The sequence below is a fragment of the Leptidea sinapis genome, chromosome Z (assembly GCF_905404315.1).
Source record: "Leptidea sinapis chromosome Z, ilLepSina1.1, whole genome shotgun sequence".
Classification (NCBI taxonomy): Eukaryota; Metazoa; Arthropoda; class Insecta; order Lepidoptera; family Pieridae; genus Leptidea; species Leptidea sinapis.
This window is the reverse complement of record NC_066312.1, coordinates 3,621,329-3,638,617: the sequence shown is the minus strand read 5'-3', so window position 1 is coordinate 3,638,617 and position 17,289 is coordinate 3,621,329. Positions and strand designations below refer to the sequence as shown.

Here is a 17,289-nt window from a genome sequence, read left to right as displayed (position 1 = left end):
TAATAATGTATGTAATCATGTATTAATAATATTATGTAACGGAAAAATATTAATCTGCCGGTTTGCACAGTGAGGGTGACCAAACGAAGGGGTAGAAAATAGAAATTTCGGAAATCCTTCGCTTGTGAAAACGACTCGCTATTGTTGGCTGTTTTTTGAAGTGTATATTTTATTAGGCGCTTTGAATACTGTGGGTATTGAGTAAGACCGAGTCACGCTAGTATATGAATGCTTAAAAAACACACACAGAAAAGGACACACCAATAATCATTTATATTTATATTCACAAAGGCTCAGCGGCATAAAATCTTGTATGCTTTGTTCAACTCACAGGTTGTAGCTTTATCTACAGGGCTCGAGTCCCGCATCGTTCATAAAATTTTGTTTTCTAATTTAATTGTGTATAAGTAAGTCGTGAGAGGTAAAGGTAAACCAGCAATATATATTTATGATATAAATATGGTGAAATTTACAAGAGTAATTCTTAAAGAATTGTTATTTTAAAATATAGTATAACATATTGTATAATATAATATTGACACACTTTTTACACAAATTATCTTGCCCCAAGTTAAGCATATATAGCCTGTGTTATGGGCTACAAGACAATGATATATTTAATACAATATACTTACTTAAACTTTCATAAATTCATATAAACATACATAAATACACTTAAACATCCATGACTTGGAAACAAATATCCATATTCATCATATAAATGCTTGCACCTACCGGGATTCGAACCCGGGACCTCTAGCTTTGTAGGTACGATCGCTAACCACTCGGCTATACAGGTCGGCTATATTGTAAATTTTAATATATATTTAAACAAATAATAAATACTTCTACTCTTCTGGTTATCGACGTCCAAGACGTGCATCATTCCAATCGTTGTGATTTTACATTTAATACACATGAAAGTATTGATACGTATATGTAGATGTAGTATCACTGACGTAGATTTCAGTGTATTAATCGAATTCATTTGACTTTATTGTGTTTTTATTAAGATTAAAATACTGATGATAGGAACTGGCTCTTTTCTTCATCTCTTTTGTTTTTTGCAAACATTCAATACTTCTTTTCTTCTTACCAGAAACGCTTGATCGTGCGTTCAGAAAAGCATTCCATGTGTGACAGGCTTTTGTCTTCTTACCTGGTCTGTTTTCAGCGCATCCTCGATGTGAAAGTAAATCAATCGGTAACATTTGACTGCAAACAACGCAAGATCCATAGCATTTTAAACGGCTCCACGGGAGGTATTTCAAAGACCTGGTTGACTTTATTCATGCCACCGAATCCATATCATCATTACCTTCTGGATGGGTCAGCATTCCTCCACTGTGCCTAGGTTACCCCTTAACTGTGGAATCAGATTACTTGTTCGGTAGTTTCATGACGATACAACATAGGTCTGTTAAAAAAGCATGTGCAGTGTACACCCCTCTCCTACCTTTAATGTCGGCAAGGGAACCTTTGGTGTTGGACTAACTTTTATGCTTTTTTTTCTGTTTCCATACGTATGTATGATATATACGTAAGCAATGTTCTATTTTTATTTTATGCTAAAAGTGGAAAATAACAACAGCGCGTGATTATAAATTAATTTGCACCGGATCTGAATATCAATAGTAAAAAATGTAGCGAGTCGTACTTTAAGAATGCAATGAATATTCATTCGGGGTTGTTTGCGTTGCCCGTGGACTATTTTCTATTTTAATTCTGACTAACTGCCGTAATAGGTTTGCAGTGAGCTAGAAACAGAGGTTGGGAGTTTGTTTTCGGACATACCTATCTACCATCAGATCTAAGGATGTGAATTACAGGTACATTCCATTATCGTCTCGCATTACGCTACACCTTTTTTTATGACAATAAGAGATGAGGCGAACAGGACGTTCAGCTGATGGTGTGATACGCCCGGCCCATAACAATGCAGTGGCGCTCAGGAAACCCAAAAATTCTGAGCGGCACTACAATTGCGCTCGTCTCCTTGAGACATAAGATGTTAAGTCTCATTTGCCCTGTAACTTCACTAGCTTCGGCGACCTTCAGACTGAAACACAGCAATGTTTACACATTACTGTTTCACGGCAGAAATAGGCGCCGTTGTAGTGCCCAAAATCTAGCCGGCATCCTGTGCAAAGAAGCCTCCCACTGGTAAATTTTTCTTGGTAATCTTCGGTATATTTGTGATGTGCTAGGATTTAGATCATATTGTAAATGTTAAGCTCTGCCCGCATACAACGAATGTTCGTGAGAGCAGCATGTATATGTCAGTAGCAAATAATCTTTCTCTTTCGTTTCAAAGCTTTCTTTCGCTGTTTTTCGTTCATTAAATGTGGCAAATGGCGCTGTTTAACAACAACAAGTTTCGTTCGTTTACTATAGGAATTCACATAGAAATAGCTGTTCTTTTTATGCTCGTTAATTAACACGGGGTAAAGATATTGTAATAAATACATGTTTCGTACTTAGAAACAAGCTAAAATGTATTTTTTTAATTATTTGAATGGAATTCCGGTATAATTTGTCTTCAATCAATTCGATACGTATTTCGGCTTCACACGAGGTACCCTCAGGAGATGTTGACTCGCCAAATTGCCCTGTTATTTAATTATTCTCATTATACTCAAAAAAAAAAAAAATATTTTGGATTTCCACAAAATACGCATGAAAAGTTTATGTGAAATGGATGGTGATCAATAAGAAAAGCTAGAAATTGCAATATTTTACACCAAACTCAGGCAATGCCATCGTACTTGTGTAGGATGCCGGCTGGATGGTTACCACAGTGGCGCCTTCCCCTGTTGTAAATCAGCAGTGTGCAAGCATATTTGTGTGTCGGTTTGCAGGAAGCCTTAGCTGGTACCTCTAAATTACTGGGCTAATGGACTTCACGATGCACTTCACTACGTATCAACGTGACAAGTACAATTTCAAACCGTGATCATGAGTGACAGTGAGTGGATCGTAACAATCAGGATGTATCACTTATATGGGCATAACCAGAATAACGACTCACTCGTCGGGTCGCTTTTTATCATAGGGTCGTAGTGAGCTGGTGAATATGTATTTTGGCAGTAGTGCCAGTGTAACTCAGACCTTCTGGCATATTTTTATAAAAATAAGTCAAAGATATATCTCGTCTAATTTTTTTTTATGGAAACGGAGGACAATTATCTTTTTTATATCGTCTTAATTAATTTATTAAATTTTTGCTTGAAGGCCAATTTCAAGACAATTAAACGACCTGTATAGCCGAGTGGTTAGCGATCCTACCTACAAAGCTAGAGTTCCCGGGTTCGAATCCCGGTAGGTGCAAGCATTTATATGATGAATATGGATGTTTGTTTCCGAGTCATGGATGTTTAAGTGTATTTATCTATGTTTATATGACTTTATGTATGTTTAAGTAAGTATATTGTATTAAATATATCATTGTCTTGTAACCCATAACACAGGCTATATATGCTTAACTTGGGGCAAGATAATTTGTGTAAAAAGTGTGTCAATATTATCAATATTATTAATTTTCATGACAGTAGTGTGTTGGTACTTCGTACGCCTAATTCATTGTTCCTAATTAGCGAAATTTTACAAATTCAAATATTTTTATTCAAAATAGGATGTGACATTACTTATTGAAAGTCAAAAATTGAATGCCATCCATTCCAAATTGAATGCCTCAGGCCTGAAACAAAGGAATGTAGGTATTGTCGGTGAATAACGACCATATACACAACTCTATAACATATTAAGGTGTTTATTGACGAAACATATTGGATTATTAATAATATTATTTATTTATTTGGTTCACCAACAGATTATACACTTATACTAGCGTATAAAAATAATAAAATAAGTATTAGTTATGGTGTAAATCCAATTACAGGCAAAACGGCATGCATTTTTGAGTTGCGCAAGTGCGGGGTTGCAAGTTAACAAAAAGAATGTATTGTACTAATATAATATAGGAGTAAACAAGTGAAAAAACTAAAATTTAAATTTTGGATATAAATCAAAACAAAGCATAAGTTATGTGGTTTCTGCACTGATAAATTGATGCAATATTTTTTTGTAATCCTGAGGGGTGGCGGAGTGGATGATAACACGAGTAGTTTTAAAAAGATTATTTTATTTTCTTGCAAGTAAAATACTTAATTTCATTTCAATTTCATTTCAAATCAAATAAAAATCACTTTATTCATACAGGTCAAGGAAATTACACTTATGAATGTCAAAAGTTTTTCTTTTCTTTTTATATCTGCCGCCACTTCGGATAGGGTTGAGCTGTAATGGGAAGAAGTCACAAGAAACTCATTGCCACTCTTTTTAATCATCATTTAAAGCTTCATCTTTTTCGAAATCGTTATCTAACTACTACGTCGAACTAAATACCGCAGCCGGAGTCGCAAAGTGCGGCAACTAATACTACGCCCAAGTGGGAGTACTCGAGTAAGTCCGAACAATCTCGTTGACGTGCCACATGTTCTTTTAAACTTTCCTAATAATTGAAACTAAAATGCCGGGTTGCGTAGTAAATCTTTGTAAATATATCGGCTACAAGAAATAAGATTGACACTGGGATCACATAATGTCAGTAAGTACTTTGTAAAGTTTAAAGATGCCATTGAGTGTCAAGATGCCACGCACACAAGCATGCAATAGTTGCCGTAATAAAAAAGCTGTTGTTCTTAAGTAGTGCGGTATCTAGCGCAGCGGAGACCAATCCTTAATCTAAGAGTTATAATATTATATCTAAAGTGATGCAACAAAAATACTCAAACGTCAAATATTCAACGCCTTCACGAGAAAAAAGAAAATCTAAATTAATACGTTAAGTGTAAGTTGAGTTTAAAGTATTTTGCGAGCAATTAAAAAAAAAAAAATCTCCTACTGACATAATCCGTACTATTCTATAAAAGACTTCTTTTCAGATGCTTCACTCAGTTGACATTTTAAAATATCATGTTATTTAATTACTTAATAACTAATGTTTTTACCAATTTTCAATTATTAAGATATCAATTTACTGACATTGTGTATATTAATATTTCTTTGACAACATGTTATTAATTATTATTTGTACGCCACAGCATGCGGACAACGAATGGAGAACTTTTATTGTGATTTGTAACGTCTTATGTATATATGAAAAAAAATATATATTTGCGGTTATAAATAATATAATAACTTTAATTCTAAAACTCATAGCTGCATTCCTCAATATATCAGTGAATACCGCATTCAAATCGCTTTACTTAGCCGCTTCTGAGAGTGTATCTTAAGTGTCTGAGGTAAGCGAACATCGGCTTGTTAAATGTTTTGAATCTTTGGTGCTTGTTATCGGTCGGCTCCTTCGATCAACAATAGCAGCCTGTTGATCGAAAGTAGGCGCAAACCAGTTTAGACTTCTGGTTTATTTTGATAAAAATGAGTCAGAGGTATATCTCGCCTATGTATTATTATTTTTTTATGGAAAAGAAGGACAAACGAGCGTACTGGTCACCTGGTGTTAAGTGATCACCGCCGCCTACATTCTCTTGCACACTTGCACTTACACAAGAGGAATCACAGGAGCGTTGCCGGCGTTTAAGGGAGGTGTACGCGCTTTTTTTGAAGATTTGAACACCGCACAAGGAAGCTCATTTCACAGCTAGGTACGTGAAAGAAAGCTCCTTGAAAACCGCACTGTGGTGGAACGCCACACATCCAGATGGTAGGGATGATATCCTAATTTGTGGCGTGTCGTGCGAAGGTGGAAATCGGCGGCAAGAATCAGGTTAAACAGCTCTTCAGAATACTCCCCGTGATATATCCACACATCCGTAGAAGACACACAATGAAGCGACGTCTCTATTGATCCAGCAGTTATTTATTTATTTGCACTTTACACCTAGAGATATCTTTTTGCACGTTGATTAAGTTATGTTAAGCCATCATATTGAAGTTACAAAGAGTGAACAAAAGTTATTACTGGAAGGTTTTCAAATATATAGAAATAGAGCAGTTTTTCATATAAAATTAACCAATGAAGAGTATAAACAATGTTCAGTTAACAAAGTTGAATTATGTTGGTTAGTAAATGTTTGTTTACGGGTCAATAGCTTTTAGCGTATGCCAGCACTGCGGTCAAAGGGTATTGATATATTCAAACCACGATGGGCCTATACATATAAAGTTTATAAAAATATGAGATGACAAAAATATGAATTACAATATCATCTCAAACTTTTAACGGCCGTTCCTATTATACTATCTACAGATAGAGATAAATTACTACCTTCTACTGTCAGTAATTAGCTGTCAATAATCTGAAGGTGTCCCAATATACCCTGATCTCAATCAATCTTATCGCCTTATAGTGGGACGCGTGAATTGAAATATCCATACAAACTTCTATCGCTGGTAAGCTATACGTCATCCTATTGACGGATAAGCCCAGCATGTACGAATAAGGTGAGTCACCGTCGATAAGTTTATTGGGACAGAAAAGTCAACGATAGTTACGATTTTTATCTCAAGTAAGGGATAGACTGAATATTGGGAACGGCCGTAAGCCGTTTAGGTTTCTTAGCTTTGAATTTCAGTAAAGGAAACCTACTTTACTGCGCTGATCGCTTTATTTAGTGAGTCTTGAGTGAGACTCACGTCAATCTCGGCTATGGTGACGCTCTTTCTATTAAAGTCGGCTCGAATTGAAGAGAGAGAAGAGAGTCCCGAAGAGAATCTCACCATGATGAAGTTTTCACACTTTGGATTATTTTATTTTTTCTTAAAAATCAGTTCACGCGATGGGTCTATAGTCAATAGACAGGAAACAATGGTACAAACATATACCTCATCATACAATCGGTCCTGTGCTGCCCTCATCCAACCTCCTCCGGCGATCTTGACCAGATCGTCGGCACATCTTTGGAGGGGTTTGCATCGCGTTGACAAACATAAATAAAAAATATAAAAAAATCTTAATAATAATAAAAAATACGCAGCAGTTATACTTATTTGACCATAGCTTACTAGGCAATGGCTATTTGATCATACAGCTGTTGTGGAAAATTTGCCCTTGTGGTCTTCGCCGTACATAAGCTGACTGAAAACTGTACGTGTTTTTAAATTAAATTGGGTATGATTAGGAGTAAGACAAAGGAGACATTTTTTTTGTTTGACGAATAGGCCCACCTTAAAATGCGGTGTATATACCTAGTATTGAAACATATATTGATTTATTCTTTATAATCTCTAGATTACAAAGGATTATTTAGTTCGAAATGGTCTAACCGGAATACTGAGAAATACGACAAAAATGTTAACGTCAAAATAACCTAAAAAATCATAAAGATATTTTAAGGTAGTATAAAAATGATTTTTTTTATATCAAGCTTACAATAAAGGCGTTTGTCTTTTTAGTTTTTTTATCTACTTGGATTTTAATGCGATTTCTACTATTTAAATAATGGAAATCACAATTGCAATCTTAACTGTTTATCAGTCTATTGATAGCCTAATGAAAGAGCTAAGAGCCCAAAAGTTAAAGTAATGACTTAAAACTGTTTATGTATAAATAAAGAAATAAAACACATATTTTTAACTTTAATACATTTAGTTAAGTACACATGTATTAATAGTCCCAGGCGTGTGTACACCCCAATACTTCAGTTTAGCTTGCCAGAACTACTTAACAACCATCATAATTTCAAAGTTGAGTCTTAAAATAAGTATTTCATATAAATACTTATAGTGAGGTAAGGTCTTGAACACTGTTTAACATAGGGAGAAAAAACACATTGTTTATATAGTATAAAATATATTTATTAGTCATCATCATTTTCAAAGTCATCTCTTCTCATCCAGGAACGATGCAGGTGACTCAATCACATCTTGCTGCCGTGCCGTAGTTTGTAAATACATAGAGAACAAATTGACGTAATTCCAGAAAAACGTCCCAAACCACAATCATGTCGAAATTGAGTTAGAACACAAAACTGGTCACGTGATTCATATTAACGGACTGACAAAAATGGCAGCCCTACTGTCACTCTTTAAATGACATCATAACTTAGTAGCCCAACCCGCATGTATGGAACACACTAAACTTTATTAAACTTTAAACACGAATTCCTTAAAATGTGATGTCTGTTGCTTGGAACGTTTTTCAGGAACTACGTCCAATTTATACTTAAAACAATATCGCTTAGAAACTGTGTTCCTATTTATTTCTCTTTAATTCACCATTATATTGAATATTTACACATTAACTATATTCTTACGGCCTTACAAATAAACTTGGTGTAAAGTTATACCTGAGAACAAACCAAGAATATTCAAGATGTTTACAAATAGACATTTTGCTTATGATTGATTTATTCTGACGTGTAACGTTTCCCGCGTTTATTTGCAAGGCTGCTTGACATTCGGAAGACTTCAGAATTATCGTTGTATTGACAGTGTTGTCAGCGATATAGTCAACCTATTGCATATTCTTGTTTTATCCTCAGGAATAAATTTATATCGTGTTTATTTGTAAGGCCATTAGTCATAATAATATTAATTATTAATTGTGTACAATTTCTTAAGCCAAAATTTCTGACTGGTTAATGTGTATTCTTTTTGGCTTTCTCAATATTCAAGCCTGTCAACCCCTCATGAAGTTTGTGAGTTTAAAAAGATTAATTCGAAAAATGATAACGGGCCTTGCGAGTATGGCATGTTGCAATGTGAATATTAAAAAAATACCCCAAACTATGTTCTCGTCAGTTCTGAGATTTGTTATGCTGAAATGGTAGTAAGTAGATATTAACTTTGAAAAATATTTGAAGTTTTAATATGAAACCTAAAACTATTGGAAGTAAACACGGCGACTCCTCCTAATGTTTTTTCTTTATAAAAATAAGGGACGAGACGAGCTCCTGCTCGTATCGTCCCTTATTTACTTGTTCAGCTGATGGAAATTGATACGCCTTACCCATTACAATGCAGTGCCGCCCAGGATTCTTGAAAAACCCAAAAATTCTGAGCGGCACTACAATTGCGCTCGTCAACTTGATACATTAGATGCTAAGTCTCATTTGCCCAGTAATTTCACTAGCTACGGCGCCCTTCAGACCGAAACATAGTAATGTTCACAGATTACTGCTTCACGGTAGAAATAGGCGCCGTTGTGGTACCCATAAATTAGCCGGCATCCTGTGCAAAGGAGCCTCCCACTAGTATTGTATCCTAACCTTGATGACATTACTATTATCTATCTCGGTCGACTGCTAAATTGTCAACAGCCACACGGTAAACACAAGAGTAATAATTAAGTCAGTGTAACTGCAATAGTAAGAATACCTTTGAAGAAATAATTTTTCCTAACACATGTTTACATCGGTCACATTTCACTTAGTTATTTATAGAGCCATTTATGTGCCTATTTTTGCCACAAGGCGAAATTTTCGTTGGAAAATTTTACGCCAAACGAATCGCATATAAGTATTAGTTTTATTAGTTTTAAACTGAATTATCTTGCATTTAACATACTTTACATTAATCTTTATGATTCTAGAGTTATGTCGATTAATTTGATTTATTTTCAATTATAAATAGTCTCAAATATCTTATACCTTTAAACAAGCAATTCTTGTATTTATATAATTTGGATCTCGTAAACGGCTACAACGATTTTATTGATATTTAGTATACAGGTAGTTTCGGGGGCGAAGAATCGAAGGAAAAGGCGAGAAATCGATCTAGCTAAAAAATGTAGTTTTATCCGTGTTTTAATGAGAAACTGCTACAATAACATTAGAATACAAAGGTAAATTTCGGCACTATATACAAGACTGTAATAGACCAGATGGGACATTGGGTGATCCGGAAATCAGAAGACCCCGGTCCAGATGTCCTATAAGTTTTTTTTTGTTCAAATTTCGTACATTCTCAAGCAAGGCTCGGCTCGGTTGTCCGGATATTTTGAATTATAGAAGATCATGTTTTTTTCAACAATATTTCTATTAATTTTTAATATTTTTTACAGCACTCTTTTCATTAGTTACGCATGTATACATCTATGTATGTAAAGTACAGTAATATTTGGACGTGATATTCACTCACAACGAAATTTTTACTTGAAAATTTTCAAGACCGTTTACAATACAATACTAATCAGGATCACCGGGATGATTAAATACACACATACGAAGTAATAAGAAAATTAACATTTTGTTGTTTAGAATTTTAATAATAAAAATAAATTATAGTTTAACTTTTATTAATAAATTATTAAAAGGCTTAAGATCGCGGCATCGGTATTTGTTTTTTAATAAAACTAACCAGACATTGTAATATAAAAGGAAATATGGTTTAATTAAATTAATGTTATGTGAACAGTTTGTAATGCAGTGAATTTATTGTATTTACAAAATTTTCTCTTCTAAATAAAACTCGTAAACTAACTCTTATATATTTTTTTCTTTGTGTGTATTATAAATGTTTATAAACTCATTTATTTTGTTTGTGCCATGCAAGTGTGTTATCAAAGTTTAAATGAAGACATTATTAATAGCGAACTGCGTTAAATCCAACAAAGTTCATGGTTCACATGGTTCTGTCATTGCAATGTGCGACATCTGATCACGCTGACTACTACTGCTATAAATGTCCACTGTCTACCTCAGTACGACCTTTTTAACTCTGCTCTCGCCATCTCGCTCCGCCGCAGGCCACAGCCCACACAGTCTCACAGAGTCACAGAGTAGTAGACCACACTTACTTATTCCGATAACTTAGTATTCCCACGATCGCGGAGTGCATATGACGCGTCATCGAACACGGCACGGCGCGGCGTTCTGTGTCTGATTGCGAGTTGCACTGTCGTAAATAATCCGAAAGGTGTTTGTTCATTTCTTATCACTTGTGGCACTGATATAGCTAACAGCTTGTTGTGTACGTACGGCCGGGGGCACAACCAAAACACTCGATTATTCTGTGTTTCGAGCGTGTTAGTATTGTAAACAATGATAGTAGTAATTATTGTTACCGGTCTCTTGTTAAGTTGTTTACCTTTTATATAAATACAGGTGAAAAGTAGGTTGTCACTTGTGGTGGTTGAATCTCCACTTGAGCTCGTATCTTGAATGATAATAATCAAAGATGTATTGTTCTAGTTTCCTGATAGATTGCAAACATACAATTCGAATGTAACTATGAATATTGTTTTCCTAATAATTTACAAAGTTGTCACGCGACTTTGCTCCTTTCTGTATTTTATTTTGATAAACTACAATTGGCCCCCAAAAATTTGGTTAATATTTAGGTTAGTGCAATATTTTTTCATTTCATTGCTGCGTAAATTGCTGCTTTATTTCCTTTATTTCAGTTTGACATAAAAACCTTGAAGGTGGGTTAAAAAAATTTTTTGCAAGTATAATATGATCTAATGAGCATAATGTAAATAATTAGAGGTAAATAGAGTAAAAAGTTTACTTTTAATCTTAATAAAGAAACGCACACAGTTAAATTAATTAATTTAGTGAATTGTAGTAACAGTCAGTTTTACGATTAAAATATTGTTGTTATCACATTCGTGAATAATTTTCGCTTGACTTACAAATTTGTAATACATGAACAAAGTTCATGATTTAAGGTATTCGTATACCTAATGCACATTGAACACAAAACATAAATGGGTACAAATTGTGACATTATGTTCCTATTTAATTCCTCTTTATTCGTTAAGTTGTTGTTTTCTTCTCTAAGTGCCTTTTAAACATATCCGAAAAGTTTAATGATTTTTGGAAATACCGTTTAAAATGGGCTACCGGGCCGACCCATATATAAATATAAATTAGTGTCAAATAAAAATGTTTAATCGTTTAAATGCAGAAACCAAAAGTAAAGATTGTCAATTCTCGGTGCTTAAATATAAGCTAGTTAATGATTTATTGAATAGCTACATTTAGTTATGCATTGAATTACCAATTAACAGGCAATGTTGAATCCCTTGTTATTTATTACAATAGAATGACAATGAATGTGAAATATGAATACAGCAAGTACTTACCGATCTTGTTTGTAACATCAAATTACGTAATATTAATATGTCAATTAATGCTCTGCCATTCATATTTTGTAGACTATATATCCTATAACGTGTGAAAATATAATCGTTGGCGGTAATCATATTAGAGACGAAAGGAGTAAATAAATAAAATAATAATATATAATATAAAAAAATATTTGTTGAAATAAACTGACATAACTAATATCACCAACAAGTTAAAACATTGATAGGTAATATTTTATAAGAATCAGGCTATATATAAATGGAAGAATTATTTTGTTTTGAATTAAAACGGGACAAATAAAGAGGTATTAAAATTATCTATAATATGAGGGTAGGACGCAATCTGTAGCTCAAGAACACTAAGATTTAATTCATTCATTTACAACGAAACTAGGCGTAGGTAATTGTTTTGTTAATTTGCTTTGTGTAATAAGTTAAAAGTTGTGATAGACCAAAATAAATAACAAACGCGCGTTACACTAACCTATAATAATTTAATATAATAAAAGATTACATTGTATCGCTCGTGTCTAATAAGTTGAAAAGTGAAACTCTGAATAAAGTTGAGAAAGCTAAAGAAGTTTGTACCAAAGTCAAGATGCACGGCATAGCACACTTTTTCCGTAAGAAAAGCCAGAGGGAATCTACGCCTCCGACAGAAGAGGAGAGTGCAGAACAACTAGCGTCGAGCCCACCAGACAATCGTTCGAGTGCGCATAATCAAAACCGTAGTATTGCGATTCCGATAATCCGGCGAGGCTACTACGCTCCTAGATACCGTCGTGAAACACCTGATAGCTCATACGAGCATTCTTTTAGTCCTAGAGAGCACTTCAACTTTTCTCTTCAATATAGAGAGACCCCTGACAGCCATGGCCATTCTGGAGTGTTGCCATATTCACATGCACATCCACATGCACAAGTACGTGCACATTCACATCACGGGGAAGGCAGCCGTCGCTACGAAAGTGAACGCCCATCAACAAGCCATGGTTCTCGCCACGATAACCGTCATATACCGACATTGTTCGGCGATGCCATGGACGACAATCAAGAGTATGATTACAGTAAATGTGAGCGCTATGGAAATATAAGACATCTTCAAGTCAGCCACAATGACCGCTTCGACAACACAAATTTTGCCAAGAAATTAACAGAAAGCGTCAGTAAGAAGGATCTCCCGGAGAGACGTGGTTCTAGCTCTGCAGGCTCGGCCGGTAGTAGCGGCCATAGCTACAAGCACTCGATCGGCGAGATGATTCGGTCATTCTCGAAGAAAATAGGCCATTGGCGCCACGATTCAAGCGTAGTTCGTCGGGGCTCGTGCGCTGTGCCCGTTCAAAAAACAGAGCGGCCCGAGCGGTCTACGAAGTCTGATGAATTTAGATCTCGCTCGAAATCCCTCGACGTTCATCATGTTTACAAAGTTTCACAAGGATCCATCCTGGACGATTGCGGCGCGACGTATGCTATATTTGATGCCATTATAAAGGAAGGTAATTGCACAATTGGTATTAACTGTAGTCGTAGAGTAATGCAGATTTTGATGGGAGCCTACAAAAAGCAAGTCAAGCAGTTGTTCTGGTTTATCATAATATATATATGAACTTTGTATTTATAATGACAGTTCATATAAACTTACCTTTTTTCTCATCGTTTTCTTAACCAAATCCTTAGATTTTATATATTTTTCACACCTTTTACTCAGATAGCGATAGTAAGTGATCATTGCCGTTCTTACTCAATAAACACAATCACATGAGCTTTGCCCGTCTTTTAGGATTGGTATAGAGAAACTCGTTGCACGGTAGGTTATTCTGGTCTGGTGTCCGTAGAAGAAAGTTCCAGAAGAACCTCACTACCTTCATTGATCAATTAGCCATCATTTAGATATTCCAAGAGCTAGTAGTTCGTGATATTCTCCATGATTTTTAAGAGCCATAAGGTTAGTAGTTCACTAAATACCAGCCATCGCCGTTTTTAAGGGTACGTATAGACTCGGGTTTATATCCATGCGTTTAAGACGGTATTTGTTTTATCGTCATTAAAATTATAATATCTGCATGACCGAGCCTTGCTCGCATTTTTAAGAATGCACAAAACTTGAACAAAATATAACTAATAGGACATCTGGATTCGAACAGGGGTCTTCTGCTTTCCGGGTCACCTAATGTCCCATTTGAGCTATTATAGTCTTGTATATAGTGGCAAAATTTACCTTTGTATTCTAATGTTATTAGAACTGGTTCTCATTAAAACACGGATAAAACTACATTTGTCTAAAATTTAAACCTAGCTAGATCGATTTCTCGCCCCCGAAACTACCTGTATACTAAATTTTATGAATCGTTGGAGCCGTTTCCGAAATTCAGATTATATACATACAAGAATTGCTCGTTTAAAGATAACATAATATTAGATGGAACTCAGTCAAAACGATCTCTTAGTCAAAACTTTTTCTCACTTTTAATATTTTTCGTATTCACATTAAGGTCTCAATACCTGTCCTTTAGACATTGTGGCTGGTTATCGATTGAAACGCACACTACCTCAATGGGAAAATTCGCGAAAAATTAAATTAGGGAATGTTTTATATACCAGACCATTAAACATAGCAAATCGGATTAATAGGAATAAAATTGTGACATCTTGTCTGTCAGTATGTGTATTAATTAGTCGCTTTATAAGCCGATGCCATATATGTAATTGTTTAAAGGATTCATCTTAGCTATCAATAGCCCGGCATAAAAACATTAGACTAATATCAAAACTGCTACATTTGGCTCCATACATGCCCTATAAAATATGTAAAAAGACTTCAGGATTAGCGATTTTCTTATGTCCGATACTCGGTAATTCTCATTGTGCCAAAGATCAAGGCGCGTGCACGTTATTGTGTGGAAATACTGTGGATGTGTATAATATTTTTGTGCACAAATCTAAGAAATATATTAAAGCTTCTTTGAAAAGATCTTACTCTTACTTACTTGGTATACTTTTATAGTCCTTTTTATAAAAAATAATATTGCAGGGTTTTTATTGGTTCTGCACATGCCACCTAAGTTGTATAGTATTATATTAAGTAGGCTTAGCAAATTTGTTATTGTATGAATCAAAAGATGGGCTTGAAGTTTCTTATCAGTTCTTCTCTCCATATCAAAGCCCCTTTACGAACTGTGTACCGATGTGTATGATGTACCGTTTACCAACTGTTGTTGAAATATGTTATGTTATTGTCACTTCCTATGGCAAATACATTTCTATCCTATTTATACGTACACTAAAAAATCTTCTATAAGTTAACGGTAAAAAAAAACATAAATAATATCTTTAATAGCAGATATATATTGTTTAAAATGGAGTCAATTTGAGAATATCTCACCACGCACCACACAATTATTTCCAATAAAATATTTTTTTTGATCATGTCACTATTCTTAATTTAAACTTATTATCTACTTTTTAGTATGTTTTTCTATTTATGCCTGTTTCTTTTTAATATTAATTTTAATGTGAAAATATTTATTGCCAGGCTGAATATAGTGTTTACAAAAAACTAATATTATTTAAAATCGTCATCGAAGTAGTTGACCTAGCGACAGCATGTAAAAATTATATAACCTTCATCATCTAATTTCCATAAACAATGTAGAGGTCGACATACAGTGCGTTAAATTTGTCCCCGTAGCTAAGTATTTTTTTTAATATCTCTGTTGTTTAATTATAAATAAAATAAATTGTACATTTTCCTTAACATGCTCAATATAATCAGTGCTAATATTATAAAATTACAGATTTTTTTCTTCTTGAATGATTCGTTTTTTATATCTTAGCATATATATCTGCACACGATGATAAATCTTGTAGATTGATGAATATCCTGTACTCACAAATATTTTGAGGTTCCTTCCTATTAATATCTTCCCTTTCTTGGCGTGCGTCCGTGCAGAATGGCAGATGTCGCTATGCCAACTAACAGCCGTTTTCAATAACGATCTTATCTATCCATTGTTATGTCCATAGACAACTCTCTCTGTTATCCCTACTTAAACATTTTCTTGAGATAAAAAATTTTGCGAATGCAACAGGCAACTACTACTTGATGTATAATTTAAAATTTTCAACGTCCGTATTAGTAAATCGAAAAGTTTGAGTGTTTGTTGCATTATATATTTACACACCACATTAGAGGTTAATGAAGCTATTGAAATTACTGGGCAAATGAGACTTAACATCTTACATCACAAGGTGATGAGACAGTATTTTTACTAATGACCACCCGGTAACCTGAATTCCTGATGCACGTGGTCTATTCATTTTACGGGCGTAAACTCGCATAAGTATAGGTCTTATAGCTGTCGGAATACATATAAGAAGTACATATTATAACTAACTAACAAACTGGATGTTTAATTGATCTTTCCGCTTATTTATTCTCTTCTACATCCGTTCAAGCACTCCGATAACCTTCGTGCTATAAACGATTATAAATCCATTGACCGTCTAGATTGCGTCTGCATGTATATTGCCTTATAGGGCATTGTCAATAGCATACAAATCTAAATGAAGGAAATAGAAATGTTATAAGTGCTAATTTCTTGTAGGACGAATGTCGCATATATAACATTACTACGTACGCTTGCGACGTTTCGGATATTGAAGGACTTGTGCAGCAGCAGTGCAATATACAGCAATAAATGAAAGATCTCACAGACAATAATGGTCCGCATATATTTTATTTAAAAAACAGCAGTTTTAAATACCTACCGATGAAATATATTATTTGATTGGTATAGTTGAAGGTTGTGGGAGTTTCTTTGCAGTTAGATAAATACTGAAGTCCACCGTATTTTTGCGTTCTATCTCGTCCGCCGTTTCGAGTAAATGACTAGTTACTCTATGTTGTTGGCCTTTAACGGTCGTTCCCAATATTCAGTCTTTCTCCGGTTGTGGCCTACTTGAGATAAAAATCATAACTATCGTTGATTTTTCTGTCCCAATAAACTTATCGACGGTAACTCACCTTATCCGTACACGCTGTCTGTCAATGGGAGGACGTATAGCTTACCAGCGCTAAAAGTTTGTATGGAAATTGCAATTCACGCGTCCCAATATAAGGTCCAAATAATAATATATTGGATATATTGAGACAGCTTCAGATTACTGACAGTAGAAGATAGTAATTTATATCTATCTGTAGATAGTATATTGGGAACGGCCGTTAGTCACTTGCCAGG

At 34.6% G+C, this 17,289-nt stretch overlaps 1 protein-coding gene across 4 annotated transcripts in view; it reads left to right on the top strand.

Moving 5' to 3' along the window:
• Nucleotides 1–17,289, top strand: part of LOC126978825 (5'-AMP-activated protein kinase subunit gamma-1) — a 119,430-nt gene that overhangs the window by 49,681 nt on the left and 52,460 nt on the right. Inside the window, exon 1 of one of the 4 annotated variants that reach the window (XM_050827911.1) lies at nucleotides 12,556–13,548. The exons of the other annotated variants lie outside the window; for them this stretch is intronic. Coding sequence (XP_050683868.1) covers nucleotides 12,651–13,548 — 898 coding nt within the window. The 5' untranslated portion in view covers nucleotides 12,556–12,650. Of the gene's footprint in view, nucleotides 1–12,555; nucleotides 13,549–17,289 lie in introns of those variants that run through there. 4 annotated transcript variants of the gene reach the window in all.